At 41.0% G+C, this 16,729-nt stretch overlaps 1 protein-coding gene across 1 annotated transcript; it reads right to left on the bottom strand.

The window, feature by feature from the left end:
* Positions 1-15,781: 15,781 nt before the first annotated feature.
* On the bottom strand, positions 15,782-16,309 carry LOC131007859 (dirigent protein 22-like). Its single transcript, XM_057934773.1, has one exon. It carries the CDS (start codon positions 16,307-16,309, stop codon positions 15,782-15,784), a length of 528 nt encoding a protein of 175 aa, XP_057790756.1.
* Positions 16,310-16,729: the final 420 nt, after the last annotated feature.

Raw genomic sequence — 16,729 nt, 5'->3', positions numbered from 1 at the left:
TCACCCCGACATTCACTCTTTCCCAACCACTTTCCCCCATCACTCATCATTTTTCCCACCACTCATCACTCAAAATGCAGCAATATATTTTCCTATTAGTATCATCCCCTAACAAATGCAAACTTTCACTCTCATCTTGTTTCACAGAAAACAAAAACAATTTAAGAACAACCCAGTTTGTTTCTCTGCCAAAGCTCTCAAAGTAAGGTTTGGCTCATACTTTCATTCTCCCTCGACTAAATTCACCTGCATATACAATGAACCATCATTTATTTCAGTTAATTCCTCAGTGGAACTAATCAACTACACGAACAATACATCAATCAACCAAACAATTGCAAGGTAAGCTTTGTCCTTAACTTTGCTATTTTCATTCAGTCTCCTTCATTCGTTAAACAATGGCAACTTAATCATCCATTTCAGTTATTTCACCCTTCACTACACTCCCAACAACCAATCAATTGAATACAAGCGAGGTATTTTGCTATCTCAAATAACCATTCAGTTCGCATTCATATCAGAGGCATAATCACGTTTCACCACTATATCAAATGGGCATGATATGTATAGCAATAAAAAGACTTATGCTTTTCATCCTACTGCACTATAGAACAACAAGCTTGAGAATCATTCACTTTAGCAACTAGAAGATTAAACAGAATACGAGAATTTGCTTAATCAGTAGCAAAGAGAACCACAACAACATTTTATTTGTGTAGTAAAAGAAGAATGACTAGAGAACTTAGCTTAAGGAATAGGGCCGACTGCCCTGCTCTGAATCGGAAGACGACGCGACGACGGAGCTTTCATTGACGTCTGAATCGGGACTGTCGGAGCTCTGCGAATCATGGCGACGGCGGCTCCGGGAAAAGGCTGCTGGACTCTTGCTGTTAACAGCAGCGGCTGGCGGCGGCGCTCCCAAGCGGCTACGTCCGGCGATAGAATTCCAGGCCGCGACCCGGCGAAACAGCAGCTGTAGTTAGAGCGGCGGAAATCTCGAAGGCAGCCGACGACGCAGCAATAGGCAACCGTGAGCAGGCTGGCTCGCCGGATTCCAGTAGCAGCAGCGGCGTCGGGGCTCGGGGAATCGACAGAGGCGTCGAACTTTTATCTGCTCACTGGAGGAACGCAGCAGCAACGACACGAGATTGAGAGTGACAGATCTGTTTTGGAGAGGATAAGAAGGACGTTGAGGGATTGACGTTGACGAGGAGCTGCAGCGGCAGGCGCCTCGGCTGAGGCCGGTTGGAGGCGGAGCGAGAGGGAGAAATAGAGAGAAAGCTCGACTGTTTTGAGTGAGAGAGAGAGAGGTGTGCGTTCTTTTGTGTGTGTGCGTGATTTGTAAGGTAAAAGAGAGAACCGAGAGTGTGTGTGAGGGTGTATGTGAGTGTGTATTGAAATAGAGAGAGAGAACCGAGATGTTGGGGGGGGGAAATTTTGGGCTTTTTCCTATTTTAATTAAAGTTGGGCTCCTTATTTTAATTGGGCTTATTTATTAAATTCTTTGGGCCTTGTTGATTTATTTTTAGTGGGCTTGAGTTGGGCTGGCTTATTTATTAATATTGGGCCTCTGATTTTATTTAAATGGCCGATTTTAATTACTGATTGGGCCTCCGATTTTATTTATATGGGCTTTGATTTAATTGTTTTTTGATTTGTATGGGCTTCATTTAATTGAGTTGGACTTTATTTATTTTAATAATTGGGCCATTACATTGGGCCATTTCATTGGGCCGGAGTTTATTTAATTATGTTGGACTCCTTATTTGGGCTTCGTTTCAGTGGGCCGATTTTATTTTAAATTACAGTGGGCTTGAGTTGGGCTGAAAATTTGGGCCTTTATTTTATTTTCTTTGGGCTTCATAATTATTTATTTTTGGGCCTTGTTGTATTTATTATAATTGGGCCTAATTCAATTATTTTGCTTGGGCTTTAGTTTTTCATTGGGCCTAATTTAATTAATTCATTGGGCTTTGTTATTTTATTCCGATTGGGCCTCCTAATTATTTTCTTTAGGCCTTGGTTATTTATTCAACTGGGCCCTAAAATTATTTAATTACTTGAGTCCATGAATTACTCCAACTAAACTTTTCAATTTAATTATTGGAATGCCACGATTTATTTAAATCAAGCCCATATTTGTTTAATTAATTATTAGGCTGCCTTATGTTGAGCCTTTTAATTATTTAATCTTATAACATTACTTGTTCCTATTTATTAAGCCCGATTAATTATGAGGTTATAAAGCGAATAAGTTGAAGTATTATTTATTTTTATTATTGACTACGAGGAATGGGGTTTATTTACTTGGCGGATTGAACACCTGAAGCGAACGGATTATTTTAGTTAATTACTCAACCACGCAAGATGAAACCTAGTTGGTATTTATTTGATCCGATAGTGAGGATTAATAGTAGTAATTATCTAATATCATCTCGGAGTAATAAATCATGCATAGTTTAATTCTGTAATCTCATTATTTGAGGATTTTACTCGAGCAATATCTTATTTATATTCTCGTAATAAAGGTCAAGCACGAGATTAATAATCAGTCAAGGAGCTACTGTACCACAAAAAGTTTCTAACAGGTGGGCATTACTTTCATATATATCAAATGAGTTTAAATGTTACGTTCAAGCAAGTTATTTCATGACTAAATTAATTGAAGTTATTTCAAATATTGTCTTGCCATAAAATATTTAAATTTCAGTATGATATCTATCTGATGTGACTTTTTATGTAATCGAATTCGGGTCTTGAGCAGTTGATAGCTATCCTGCCAGGGCTAGTGTACACCAGTGACCGTGAGTCATCTAGCGGGTTGGCCGGTCAAGTGACCGTGAGAGGTGGCCACCTCTCCGGCACAAAGTTCCAGATATGATAGATTACAAGACTTAGACTGCAGTCGAACTTTAAGAATCACAAATGAATTTAGTAAGCTTGGGCCTTTTAGCGAAAAACTCCCTTGCTGTACTGTTTATGGCATGACAATTTACAGTTTTGAAGCATGTATTTTTATACTTAGGCATACGTGCCCACTGAGTACTTTTGTACTCAAGCCCTGCATATATTTCTAAATGTGCAGGTTGAGCAGCTGCCGATGGTGATGAAGTGACGAGCGGGATTCTTTTGTCTTATTATGTATTAATGAACTCTAGGGTTACATGTCTTCATACATGTAATCAGAATCATATTCCGCTGCGTACTCAGAAGTTTTATGTTTATTTGGCTAAGTCAGAGATATCTGAACTTATTATTTGAGTCTATACGACTAAACTTCTGTTATATTATAAATATTCCTTTTGTTAAATGATGAAATGTGATTCTTCTTTGTTTAATTATCCCCTTTCTACCCCGCTTCTAATCCCCCATTAGTCACGGTTTCCCGGCTTAATTATCCTTAATTAGGACCGGTCGTGACAGAGTGGTATCAGAGCAGTTCATTTGCTCTGAACCCTAGAGTTAATAAATTTTTCTAGTATGATCACTAGTATGAAAGAGTCAGTCGGCAAAAGCTCAGCACTTCATCACATCGCTATGCTCAACAGAAAGGAATGCAACAGAAAGTTTCGAATGTTGAAGTTTATATTTCGCCTTGATGCAAATGTTGATTTTACTTATGCCTTTTTATGGAGATGTTACTCAATGAACTTAGATGCGCTAAGGATGCATGATCACTGTTATGAACACAACAATAGAAGGAATTTAGCAAGAACATTTTTGCTTTTCTCTGTAAATTGAGGCGATGAGTAAGTTACAAAGTTAGTGAACCAGACGAGAAATCAACAAACAAAATACAATGGGGAGTAAAGAAAAGTGTCACACACGAGATAGTGACACGGGCATAGATCTTCGTTCGGATTATTCACGCGAGGCGGATACCGAATCAACTATTGCCTTAATCAGAGTATAGTGGGAACACTTTTCATATAATAAGAATACCCTACATAGTTTGGAAACTGCAACATAGCGGAGTTATCTCTTTTCAAAACCTAGTTAGTACTAGTTGCAGCATATTTAAGACTTCACGAATTATATTCGAGTCTAGTGTTAGGCTATTATGATTATAATACCGTGGTTTGAATTTCGAGACCTCAAGTAGAATTATTACCTTACTGTTGTAGATATGTTTGAACCTACTGTTTTTGCCACCTATTTTGATATTCGTGAGTTTGATTATGCGACCTTCATGTATAGATGGCAGGATGCGCTTTACCAGACGACGGCCGTTGCGTCGAGATGCTAGTCCATGCTATCAGGAACTCATATTTTACTTATCGCCGATGCCACGGTGATGACTTAGGCCAATTCTTGGCCGGCTTCCATCGACACTGGGTCGCTGCAAGAGACCATGGGATATCGGACTATGACGGAATGGAGCGGCTAATGGATTTGCTGCCATCAGAATGGCAGGGATGGGCGAGGATGATTTCCGCTCACTACATCACTCGTTCTGGCAGGTCCTATGACTTGCATTATGACTTCTCTGGATTTACTGCTGAGATCCAGGCACAATTCACTCGTTGGGGAAATGCTCCTCGAGGGCCGTATATACGTCCGGGAGACCTTGCTCGAGTCGGAGTACCTTCGCCCGACGAACTACTGGACCCACTTCCGGAGCCGACTCCACCAGCAGCCCCTATCTTAAGGCAACCCAGGAGGCACGACGCTGAGGCAGGCCCCTCTAGGCCTCAAGCCTACAGAGATTTTCCACCTGGCACGGGTTCAGTGCCATTAGTCTGTGAGCCACCATTGTCATCGAGGCAGTTGAGCAAGGCAGAGATAGCAGCCGCTATGGCCGACGTTGACAGAGTCTTAGCCGATACCATGGATTTCCTCAATAGGGAAAAGCCCCGGCCATGGACGACCGCCCAACTCTTCGAGTCACCTTGAAGATGATTCGCTCAGCCATCATTGGCCAGGCAGCAGGTGAAGGAGGGGGTGAGTCGCACCCATCTGGCGGAGAAACAGATGAGGACCCAGAGGAAGATCCGGAAGAGGATCCAGAGGAAGACAGCCATGCCCCGACCCAGGGATCTTGTACCCGATCTTCTTAGACCGGTTTATATATATCTAATAGGATGATATTTAAATATTCCAGAAACATAGATTGTTCTGATGCTTTTGTATGCCATGTGTCGGCATAGACTTTTGACTAGTATTAGGACGGAGACGCGAAACCTTGGGACGTTCCGTGACTGAGTAGTTTTTGTAATGGCTCACTAGGTAGCCAGTTCATCATGTGTGGTACTTAGATAGATCTTTGAATCTAGATTTTATGATGATGTAAAGTCCTCATTGAGGCAATTTTCCCTATGTTATATATGGTGATCTTATTGGTTTTTCGCAGCAAGTCGTTCCGCTATGTTTTATTTATATGTTCGTTTAAGTTTTAACAAGCAGAACTCGATGAGTTAAAGAGTAACTATAGAAATGATAGTATGTCCTTATTGTTTTTTAATGCGCTGACAACTTGTGTTTAACCTAATAGAATGCCGCCAAAACGAGGACGACCAAGAGGAGGGGGCAGGATTCCCCGAAATGAAAGAAGAGGCCCAGAAACAGGGCCAGAACCAGAACCCGAAATAGTTCAACCACCTGTTCAGCCAGAACGACGGATTGAAGAATTATTCTTGCGACAGAACCCACCTACCTTCAACGGGACAGGAGACCCGGCAGAAGCTGAAACTTGGGTTCGCGCTATTGAACGCATTTTCAACTTCCTGCGTTGCACCGACCAAGAACGTCTGACTTGTATGTCCTTTCAGTTGACTGGGTCAGCTGATTTCTGGTGGGAAGCACGGATGAAAACGATGACAGCAGAGCAGTTAGAAAACCTGACCTGGGAACAATTCAAAGCTGGTATATATGACAAGTATATACCCAAGAGCTACCGCAAGAAAAGGAAGCTGAATTTTACAATCTAAAGCAAGGGAAGATGTCGGTAACTCAATACAGGATGTTCTGCGATATGTCTAGATATGCGCCGGAACAAGTGGACACAGATGAGAAGATGGCTGAAAAGTTTTGTGCCGGTCTGAGGCACGAGATTAGGATGGCCTTGGCAAGCCATGGAGGATTGTCTTACACTGAGTCGCTCAGCCGAGCGTTAGACATTGAGGCAGCCATGCCAGGAGAAAGACTTGCAACTGTACCTGCTCCAGCACCTCTACATGATCAAATCATCATAATCAGAATTTCAAAGGGAAGAGGAGATGGGACAACAGTAACCCGAACCAAAGCGAGAAGAGGCCATGGCAGGGACGGGTCTTCCAGTCACAGGGCTATGGAGGTCAGAGTGCACCGAAACAGATGGGAAATAACCAACAGAGGGCCCCACATTGCCCCAAATGTAACAAAAATCATGTGGGAATCTGTAAGGCCGGCAGTGATAGTTGCTATATCTGTAACCAGAAGGGGCACTATGCAAACCGGTGCCCGAATAAGCAACATGGAACGAGTTCAAGGCCAAACCCACCTATCCAGGCTCCGCATCTGCGAGCAATTCAAGCTTTGCCCCAACCATACCCAAGGCAGCAACCACAGTATCAGCAGCCACAGCAGCAGCACACAACAGCTACAGTACCAACCACAACCTCAACAACAGTATCAGCAACAGGCCCGCCAACAACAGCAGCGACAACAGAAACAACATGAAAAACCTCGTCATGCTAGAGCCTATGCTATGAGGCAGAAGCAGCCCGAGAACAACCAGGGAAACCTGGCAGGTATGGGCATGCTACTCAATACTCCTGTTGTACTTCTATTTGATACGGGCGCATCGCATACTTTCATTTCAAGTACATGTGTTGATACATTAAAACTTAAAATGGAAAGAGCTGACCAGGAGTTGAGTATATCATCACCTATAGGAGGAATGACGACAGTAGATCATGTGTGCTTGAACCTAGAACTGAACATAGGGTCACACAAGATTGTAGTGAACAACTCCTATGTTATACCGATGGGAGATGTGGACATAATCCTAGGAATGGACTGGCTAGCCGAGAACTATGCCACCATCCTTTGTAACGAAAGACAGATATTGTTTCGACCCCCAGGAAGGGAGCCGTCACATTTCCACGGAATTAGTATGGGAAGAAGAAAGATGATCATCTCCGCCCTACAAGCAACGAAAATGATGAAGAAGGGATACCCAGCTTACCTCGTATACTTGCACGGAGAACTGGGTACTGAAAAGAGTATAGAAGATGTAGCAATTGTACGGGACTTTTCAGATGTATTTCCAGAGATTCTGCCAGGGCCACCACCGGACAGACCAATTGAGTTTACCATTGATTTGGAGCCCGGGGCAGCTCCCATTTCGAAGGCACCATACCGGATGGCTCCTAAAGAGTTGGAAGAACTCAAGATACAACTGCAAGAACTTTTGGAACTTGGATTCATTAGGCCAAGTGTATCACCTTGGGGTGCACCTGTACTTTTTGTGAAGAAAAAGGATGGCACATTGAGAATGTGCATAGACTATAGGGAACTGAACAAAGTGACACTGAAGAACAAATATCCTTTACCAAGGATAGATGACCTCTTCGACCAGCTCAAGGGAGCAAGCGTGTTCTCGAAGATTGATTTGCGGTCTGGTTATCACCAGCTGAAGATTCGACCAGAAGACGTACCTAAGACGGCATTTCGAACTAGGTATGGCCACTACGAATTTGTAGTTGTGCCATTCGGGCTAACTAATGCGCCAGCCGTGTTCATGGACCTCATGAATCGAGTGTTCCATCCGTATTTAGACAAATTTGTCTTGGTATTCATAGATGACATCCTGATCTACTCGAAGAACGATAAAGACCATGAGGAACATCTGAGAATTGTTCTAGAAACGTTGAGGACAGAGCGCCTTTATGCCAAATTCAGCAAGTGTGAGTTTTGGCTCAGCGAAGTCACGTTTTTAGGACATATTGTATCATCAGAAGGGATTAAAGTGGACCCTGAAAAAGTGCAAGCAGTGCGCGAATGGAAATCGCCTACTAACCCTAATGAGATAAGAAGTTTCTTAGGATTGGCAGGTTACTATAGGAGGTTTATGGAAGGATTTTCCAAAATTGCAAGGCCAATGACGCAACTACTCAGGAAGGGAATAAAATTTTCTTGGACAGAGGAGTGCGAGAAGAGCTTCCAAGAACTTAAGGAGAAGTTAACTACGGCACCAGTGTTAGCCGTCCCAACAGCTGATAAGGAATACATGATCTACACAGACGCGTCCAAAAATGGACTTGGTTGCGTGCTGATGCAAGAAGGAAGAGTGATAGCATATGCGTCACGACAGCTTAGGCCACATGAACTGAATTACCCGACTCATGATCTGGAGTTAGCTGCAGTGGTGCATGCGCTGAAGATTTGGATGAAGGAATATTAAATTGAATTAACGTTCCGTTTGCCCGATGATCGTTTCTTGGTTATTAATTAATTACCATACAACGATTAAAACCTAACATGCTCCTATGAATTTAACAGCTGCACGTTGGAGTTCAGAATTACCTGAAGAATTCAGAAGAATTCGTCAATCTGTCGCTGAACAGGTCAGCCAACTTCAACGCTCCTTTTGACCCCTCAAACGACCTCCAATCGTATTTTGTGCAGAAATACGACTTCTTCGTCTTCGAAAGAGCTTTCCGTGGCCGCCTGATTCGTCTGAATCGGAGTTCTGTGGAGGAAGTTATGGCCGTTTTACGAAGACTGCCAGAACATGGTTTCCTGCGAAAATCTGACTCCAGCTCTGATCTTCTCGACTGTATCCCGCTCAGCTTTCATCTTTCACCGTTGGATGGACAACGATCTATGAAAGTCCCAAGAGAAATAAGTCCCACACGTTTTTCTTCCCTGCGCCCCACACTCTCAAAACCCTAATATTTTATCAGTGTATTTTCCTGAGAGCTGACAGCTGTATTTAAATAAATTAAATACGTGTGGGCACAGAATTAGTGTAGGAGGCGTCTTTCTCTCCTTCTAGGGCTAGGAGACATTGGGCCAGTCCAGGGACCAGATACAAGGAATAAAGATGGGCCTCAAATAAATTAATTTATCTATGGTCAGCCCAGACCATAATTAATTTATAAATATCAGTTCATTCCACTAGAGAACCGATACTGACTTACCCCTTTATTGCCGGTGATGAGTCGGGGGCTTGTATTTAGACTTATTAAATCTCCGTATTTAAAATATCCGACATCCATTAATTAATTAGAGCTCTGACAGCTTAAATTAATTAATCTCTTAATAATTCCTTAAGCAGTACCACTCAAACTTTATTATTACGCCTGAACTTAATCAACCTGCAGGTTTAGCGTATAAACCTTATTGAGCTCCTTAAGGGGATGTCATTATCCTATACCGGATACGGTACTAATACAGATAATCAAATATCATATATTAACCGCTATCACCCAAGATACAGAGTACTCGAGTTAGTATATAACTTTCATCTTTCACCCATAGTAAGTCAAAGTGATATACGAATTAATATATATATCTGAATACTTATTAGTATTAAGATTTATAAGTCACCGAGATCTTGATTCTTCACTTAAGTCAGATAGAAGAATACATCTCAACTGTGGTCCTATCATACGTAATGACGTACCAGTATAGACAAGTAGCCAAGACAAACTACTTTCTCTATACTGCACAAGCCTAAACCAATAACTTGTCCTAGAGTTATTTCGGCTGTGATCATATTATATCTCTTAAGGTTATTCCAATTATATGGTCTTCTGTGATCTACAACACACCATATAATCTACTTATATAGAGATAAAGAACATACATATGCAATCATGAACACAATCAGATAGGAGATTAGATAGTGAACTTAGGAAACATTGTATACAAGCATAAAACGTTCTTGCTTTCAGTATACAATCCAACATTGGAGGCACCACCTATATGGAGTTAGGTGTGAAATATTCACAGATCATAAAAGCCTGAAATACTTTTTCGAGCAAAAGGACCTCAACATGAGACAGAGGAGATGGCTCGAACTAGTGAAAGACTATGACTGCGGTATTAACTACCACCCAGGCAAGGCCAACGTAGTGGCTGATGCATTGAGTCGTAAGACCCAATCTAAATTGGGAGCTCTCATCACTCGAGAGACGGTGCTCATAAGGGAATTTAGCAAAATGAGCATAAAGTGGTTAAACCACCAGGGACGATAGCAAGCGTTGTGGCAACATACCTAACTTGAGGAAGATGATCGTAGAAGCACAAAGAAAGACGGGAAGATGGAAAAATCTACGGGAAGCAGTAAGAAAAGGAGGCGTCAAGAATATCAAGAAGATCAGATAATGTTATCCTCTTTGAAGGAAGAATATGCATCCCCCACGATGATGAGCTTAGATAAAATCATGAGTGAGGCTCACTATACCCCTTATACTGCCCACCCAGGCAGTACTAAGATGTATCAGGACCTAAAGAAACACTTTTGGTGGGAAGGAATGAAGAGAGACATAGCGTCATTTGTGGAGAAATGCCTAGCATGCCAACAGGTGAAGGCCTTACAATCAAAGGACCATATGGAAAACTACAACCGTTGGAAATTCCAGAATGGAAGTGGGAGCACATCGCAATGGATTTTTGTGACCAGTTGCCCAAAACAAATGAGAGGAAACACTGCCATTTGGGTAATAGTGTATCGACTCACAAAATGTGCTCATTTTATACCAATACCGATCACACATGGGTCAGACAAGCTAGCTCAGTTGTATGTTCGAGAGATTGTACGCTTACACGTTTGTACCAGTGTCGATCACTTCAGACCGAGACTCAAAATTTACTTCTAGATTTTGGATGAGCTTACAGAAGGAGTTAGGCACGAGGTTAAATTTCAGCACCGCCTTCCACCCGCAGACAGATGGGCAGTCTGAAAGGACAATTCAGACCCTCGAAGATATGTTGAGAACAGTGGGTGTTAGATAGAGGTGGAAGTTGGGAAGTAGTGCCTTGCCGTTGATTGACTTTGCCTATAATAACAGTTACCAGGCGCGACTATCGATATGGCACCATATGAGGCATTGTATGGAAGAAAATGTAGATCACCACTTTATTGGGATGAAGTGGGTGAGAGAAAAGTTTTAGGACCAGACATGGTAAATGAGATGGTTGAGATAGTCCGCCAGATCAGAGGGCGAATAAAAGAGGCACAAGATAGACAGAAATCTTACGCTGATGCACGTCGAACTGAGTTATGTTTTGAAATAGGAGACAAGGTCTTCCTAAAGGTATCTCCTACCAAGGGGGATAACTAGGTTTTGGTGTCAAGGGAAAAACTTAGGCCCCGATTCGTAGGACCTTATGAGGATTTTGGAAAGAATAGGCCCAGTAGCCTATAGGGTTGGCATTACCCGCCAAGTTTTGGAAACGTTCACAATGTTTTCCACGTATCACAACTCAGAAAATACGTTTTCGATCCAAAGCACATAATCCACCAAGAAGAGATGATCCTTTGCCCCAGACTTGAGTTATGAAGAGAGACCAGAGGCCATTCTAGATCGAAAAGTACAACAACTCAGGAATAAGGCAATCACATCAGTGAAAGTCTTATGGAGACACCACGGACAAGAGGAAGCCACGTGGGAGCTTGAAGACAAAATGAAGGATAAATACCCCGAACTGTTTTAGAAGAAATATGCAAATTTCGGGACGAAATTTTTGTTAAGAGGGGTAGTATGTAGTGACCCGCTCTTTTATATATTTTAAATCCAGTAATGAGTGTGTATTTTTGTTCATCAGTGAATGAAAACGGATATTATTCTGATATGAATTCAGCTTATGATCCTGAATTTATATTGTTAAAGCAGTCAATGATATTATTTCAGAGTTATAACTGACTTAGCAAAGTCACGTTATTTATTTAAGCGAGATGGAATTAGATTTTATTCTTACTCAAGTTGTGGATTATTTCAGACTCGTGAGTTAATTAAATCTGCGGATTTAATTTATATATTAGAACAACGAACGAATTAAATCTACGGATTTAATTTTGATTCATTTTATAACTTATCGATTTTAGCGAGATATCACATGTCGAAATCGAGATTTATGTAAATACAGTATCAAGCAGAATCGAAGCCAGTATTTTATTTCAGTTACGGAATCACCGAGACATAGAAAATACATCATTAATTCTTCTCTATATTTTTTTTTCTTTTTCTTTCCATCAATCTTTGACCACCACTTTTCCCCACCACTCATTTTTCACCCCGACCATTCACTCTTTCCCAACCACTTTCCCCCATCACTCATCATTTTTCCCACCACTCATCACTCAATTATGCAGCAATATATATTTTCTATTAGTATCATCCCCTAACAAATGCAAACTTTCACTCTCATCTTGTTTCACCGAGAAAACAAAATTTAAGAACAACCCAGTTTGTTTCTGCCAAAGCTCTCAAGGTAAGGTTTGGCTCAATACTTTCATTCTCCCTCGACTAAATTCACCTGCATTATACAATGAACCATCATTTATTTCAGTTAATTCCTCAGTGGAACTAATCAACTACAACGAACAATACATCAATCAAACCAAACAATTGCAAGGTAAGCTTTGTCCTTAACTTTGCTATTTTCAGTTCAAGTCTCCTTCATTCGTTAAACAATGGCAACTTCAATCCATTTCAGTTATTTCACCCTTCACTACACTCCAGCAACAACCAATCAATTGAATACAAGCGAGGTATTTTGCTATCTCAAATAACCATTCAGTTCGCATTCATATCAGAGGCATAATCACGTTTCACCACTATATCAAATGGGCATGATATGTATAGCAATAAAAAGACTTATGCTTTTCATCCTACTGCAATATAGAACAACAAGCTTGAGAATCATTCACCTTAGCAACTAGAAGATTAAACAGAATACGAGAATTTGCTTAATCAGTAGCAAAGAGAACCACAACAACATTTTATTTGTGTAGTAAAAGAAGAATGACTAGAGAACTTAGCTTAAGGAATAGGGCCGACTGCCCTGCTCTGAATCGGAAGACGACGCGACGACGGAGCTTTCATTGACGTCTGAATCGGGACTGTCGGAGCTCTGCGAATCATGGCGACGGCGGCTCCGGGAAGGAGGCTGCTGGACTCTTGCTGTTAACAGCAGCGGCTGGCGGCGGCGCTCCCAAGCGGCTACGTCCGGCGATAGAATTCCAGGCCGCGACCCGGCAAAACAGCAGCTGTAGTTAGAGGCGGCGGAAATCTCGAAGGCAGCCGACGACGCAGCAATAGGCAACCGTGAGCAGGCTGGCTCGCCGGATTCCAGTAGCAGCAGCGGCGTCGGGGCTCGGGGAATCGACAGAGGCGTCGAACTTTTATCTGCTCACTGGAGGAACGCAGCAGCAACGACGAGATTGAGAGTGACAGATCTGTTTTGGAGAGGATAAGAAGGGCGTTGAGGGATTGACGTTGACGAGGAGCTGCAGCGGCAGGCGCCTCGGCTGAGGCCGGTTGGAGGCGGAGCGAGAGGGAGAAATAGAGAGAGAGAGCTCGACTGTTTTGAGTGAGAGAGAGAGAGAGGTGTGCGTTCTTTTGTGTGTGTGCGTGATTTGTAAGGTAAAAGAGAACCGAGAGTGTGTGTGAGAGTGTATGTGAGTGTGTATTGAAATAGAGAGAGAGAACCGAGATGTTGGGGGGGGGGGGGAATTTTGGGCTTTTTCCTATTTTAATTAAAGTTGGACTCCTTATTTTAATTGGGCTTATTTATTAAATTCTTTGGGCCTTGTTGATTTATTTTTAGTGGGCTTGAGTTGGGCTGGCTTATTTATTAATATTGGGCCTCTGATTTTATTTAAATGGCCGATTTTAATTACTGATTGGGCCTCCGATTTTATTTATATGGGCTTTGATTTAATTGTTGTTTTGATTTGTATGGGCTTCATTTAATTGAGTTGGACTTTATTTATTTTAATAATTGGGCCATTACATTGGGCCATTTCATTGGGCCGGAGTTTATTTAATTATGTTGGACTCCTTATTTGGGCTTCGTTTCAGTGGGCCGATTTTATTTTAAATTACAGTGGGCTTGAGTTGGGCCGAAAATTTGGGCCTTTATTTTATTTTCTTTGGGCTTCATAATTATTTATTTTTGGGCCTTGTTGTATTTATTATAATTGGGCCTAATTCAATTATTTTGCTTGGGCTTTAGTTTAATTCATTGGGCCTAATTTAATTAATTCATTGGGCCTAATTTAATTAATTCATTGGGCTTTGTTATTTTATTCCGATTGGGCCTCCTAATTATTTTCTTTAGGCCTTGGTTATTTATTCAACTGGGCCCTAAAATTATTTAATTACTTGAGTCCATGAATTACTCCAACTAAACTTTTCAATTTAATTATTGGAATGCCACGATTTATTTAAATCAAGCCCATATTTGTTTAATTAATTATTAGGCTGCCTTATGTTGAGCCTTTTAATTATTTAATCTTATAACATTACTTGTTCCTATTTATTAAGTCTGATTAATTATGAGGTTATAAAGCAAATAAGTTGAAGTATTTATTTATTTATTTTATTTTTTTTATTGACTACGAGGAATGGGGTTTATTTACTTGGCGGATTGGAACACCTGAAGCGAACGGATTATTTTAGTTAATTACTCAACCACGCAAGATGAAACCTAGTTGGTATTTATTTGATCCGATAGTGAGGATTAATAGTAGTGATTATCTAATATCATCTCGGAGTAATAAATCATGCATAAAAATCATGCATAGTTAATTCTGTAATCTCATTATTTGAGGATTTTACTCGAGCAATATCTTATTTATATTCTCGTAATAAAGGTCAAGCACGAGATTAATAATCAGTCAAGGAGCTACTGTACCACAAAAAGTTTCTAACAGGTGGGCATTACTTTCATATATATCAAATGAGTTTAAATATTACGTTCAAGCAAGTTATTTCATGACAAAATCTTTGAGTTAAAGTTATTTCAAGTATTGTCTTGCCATAAAATGTTTAAATTTTAGTATGATATCTATCTGCTTTGGCTTTGCCAATGATGCAATCGAATTCGGGTCTTGAGCAGTTGATAGCTATCCTGCCAGGGCTAGTGTACACCAGTGACCGTGAGTCATCTAGCGGGTTGGCCGGTCAAGTGACCGTGAGAGGTGGCCACCTCTCCGGCACACAGTTCCAGATATGATAGATTACAGAACTTAGACTGCAGTCGAACTTTAAGAATCACAAATGAATTTAGTAAGCTTGGGCTTTTAGCGAAAAACTCCCTTGCTGTACTGTTTATGATGGCATGACAATTTACAGTTTTGAAGCATGTATTTTTATACTTAGGCATACGTGCCCACTGAGTACTTTTGTACTCAAGCCCTGCATATATTTCTAAATGTGCAGGTTGAGCAGCTGCAGATGGTGATGAAGTGACGAGCGGGATTCTTTTGTCTTATTATGTATTAATGAACTCTAGGGTTACATGTCTTCATACATGTAATCAGAATCATATTCCGCTGCGTACTCAGAAGTTTTATGTTTATTTGGCTAAGTCAGAGATATCTGAACTTATTAGTTATTTGAGTCTATACGACTAAACTTCTGTTATATTATAAATATTCCTTTTGTTAAATGATGAAATGTGATTCTTCTTTGTTTAATTATCCCCTTTCTACCCCGCTTCTAATATCCCTCCATTAGTCACGGTTTCCCGGCTTAATTATCCTTAATTAGGACCGGTCGTGACAATATTGCTATCAAACGCTTAGATAAGACATGATTATTTATCTATTTTGCTTTATCTAGGGCTATCAAACATAATGTAGCACAGTCAGATTAGATTGCAGGACTGCATAGCTTCTCACGGGATCAAAGTAAACAGTCTCGAAAGTCGCGTAACCGCTGGCCCGACGGAATTTTCCGGTGCCGCCTACCACTGCCATCTCCGACAATTCCATAAACGAGTAAGAGCCTTGTAATTGCAGTGTGCTGCCTTTATACTTGCCATTGATAAACACAACCGAGTCTACCCACAGACTTTGGGATCCATCAAGGGCTGCTATGACAAAAAACCGCCGGCCCCTAGCGACTGGGGCCGAGAATTCCTCGATTTCTTCGGTTATCAGGGTGTCCGAGACAAACGTGGCTCCGAACCTAGTGAAGTTTAGGGGCCCGATTGACGGGCCCGGGACCTCGATCACGGTCGCATTTGGGCCACCGGCAGAAATTTTGTAGTAGAGTGTTATTTCGGTCTCTTTGAGAGGGCTCAGGGTTGCCTTAGAATATGTAAAAATGGCGAGAAATAGAAGTGCAAATAATGTGATTTTGATGGATGCCATAACCTTAAAATTTGAGAACTCAAATTCAAGATTATTTTGAGTTTTGTGTGATTTGGATATAACTTTTCAAGACTTATTTATAGCCGCGAGGGTTTGAACAAATGAGCACGTGAAATAGACTTGCCAACTAATACTTATTACTATTACTTATATTAATTTTTAAGGATAACTTAATATCTTAAAATATACACACACACACGTCCACACACACTATACACATACTCACAAATTAAATCCTTCAACATTATCTATTCTCTCAAATATATAATATCTATATTTTCAACAAAGTTGTAACAGAGCCACAAGGTTCTACTTGTGGTATATATGGTGAATCTTCAATCGATCGTTTCAAGTCCCCATGCTCAACAAGAGCAACATCGACAATTGGAGTATCAAAATGAAGGTGCTATTGGAAGCCCA

The sequence above is a fragment of the Salvia miltiorrhiza genome, chromosome 2 (genome assembly GCF_028751815.1).
Source record: "Salvia miltiorrhiza cultivar Shanhuang (shh) chromosome 2, IMPLAD_Smil_shh, whole genome shotgun sequence".
NCBI lineage: Eukaryota > Viridiplantae > Streptophyta > Magnoliopsida > Lamiales > Lamiaceae > Salvia > Salvia miltiorrhiza.
The sequence above is the reverse complement of the archived record's forward strand: the minus strand, read 5'-3'. Positions and strand labels throughout refer to the sequence as shown.

What these genes read in the sequence shown, in the direction of transcription:
- LOC131007859 (XM_057934773.1), bottom strand. Translation starts at nt 16,309, where the DNA reads ATGGCATCCATCAAAATCACATTATTTGCACTTCTATTTCTCGCCATT.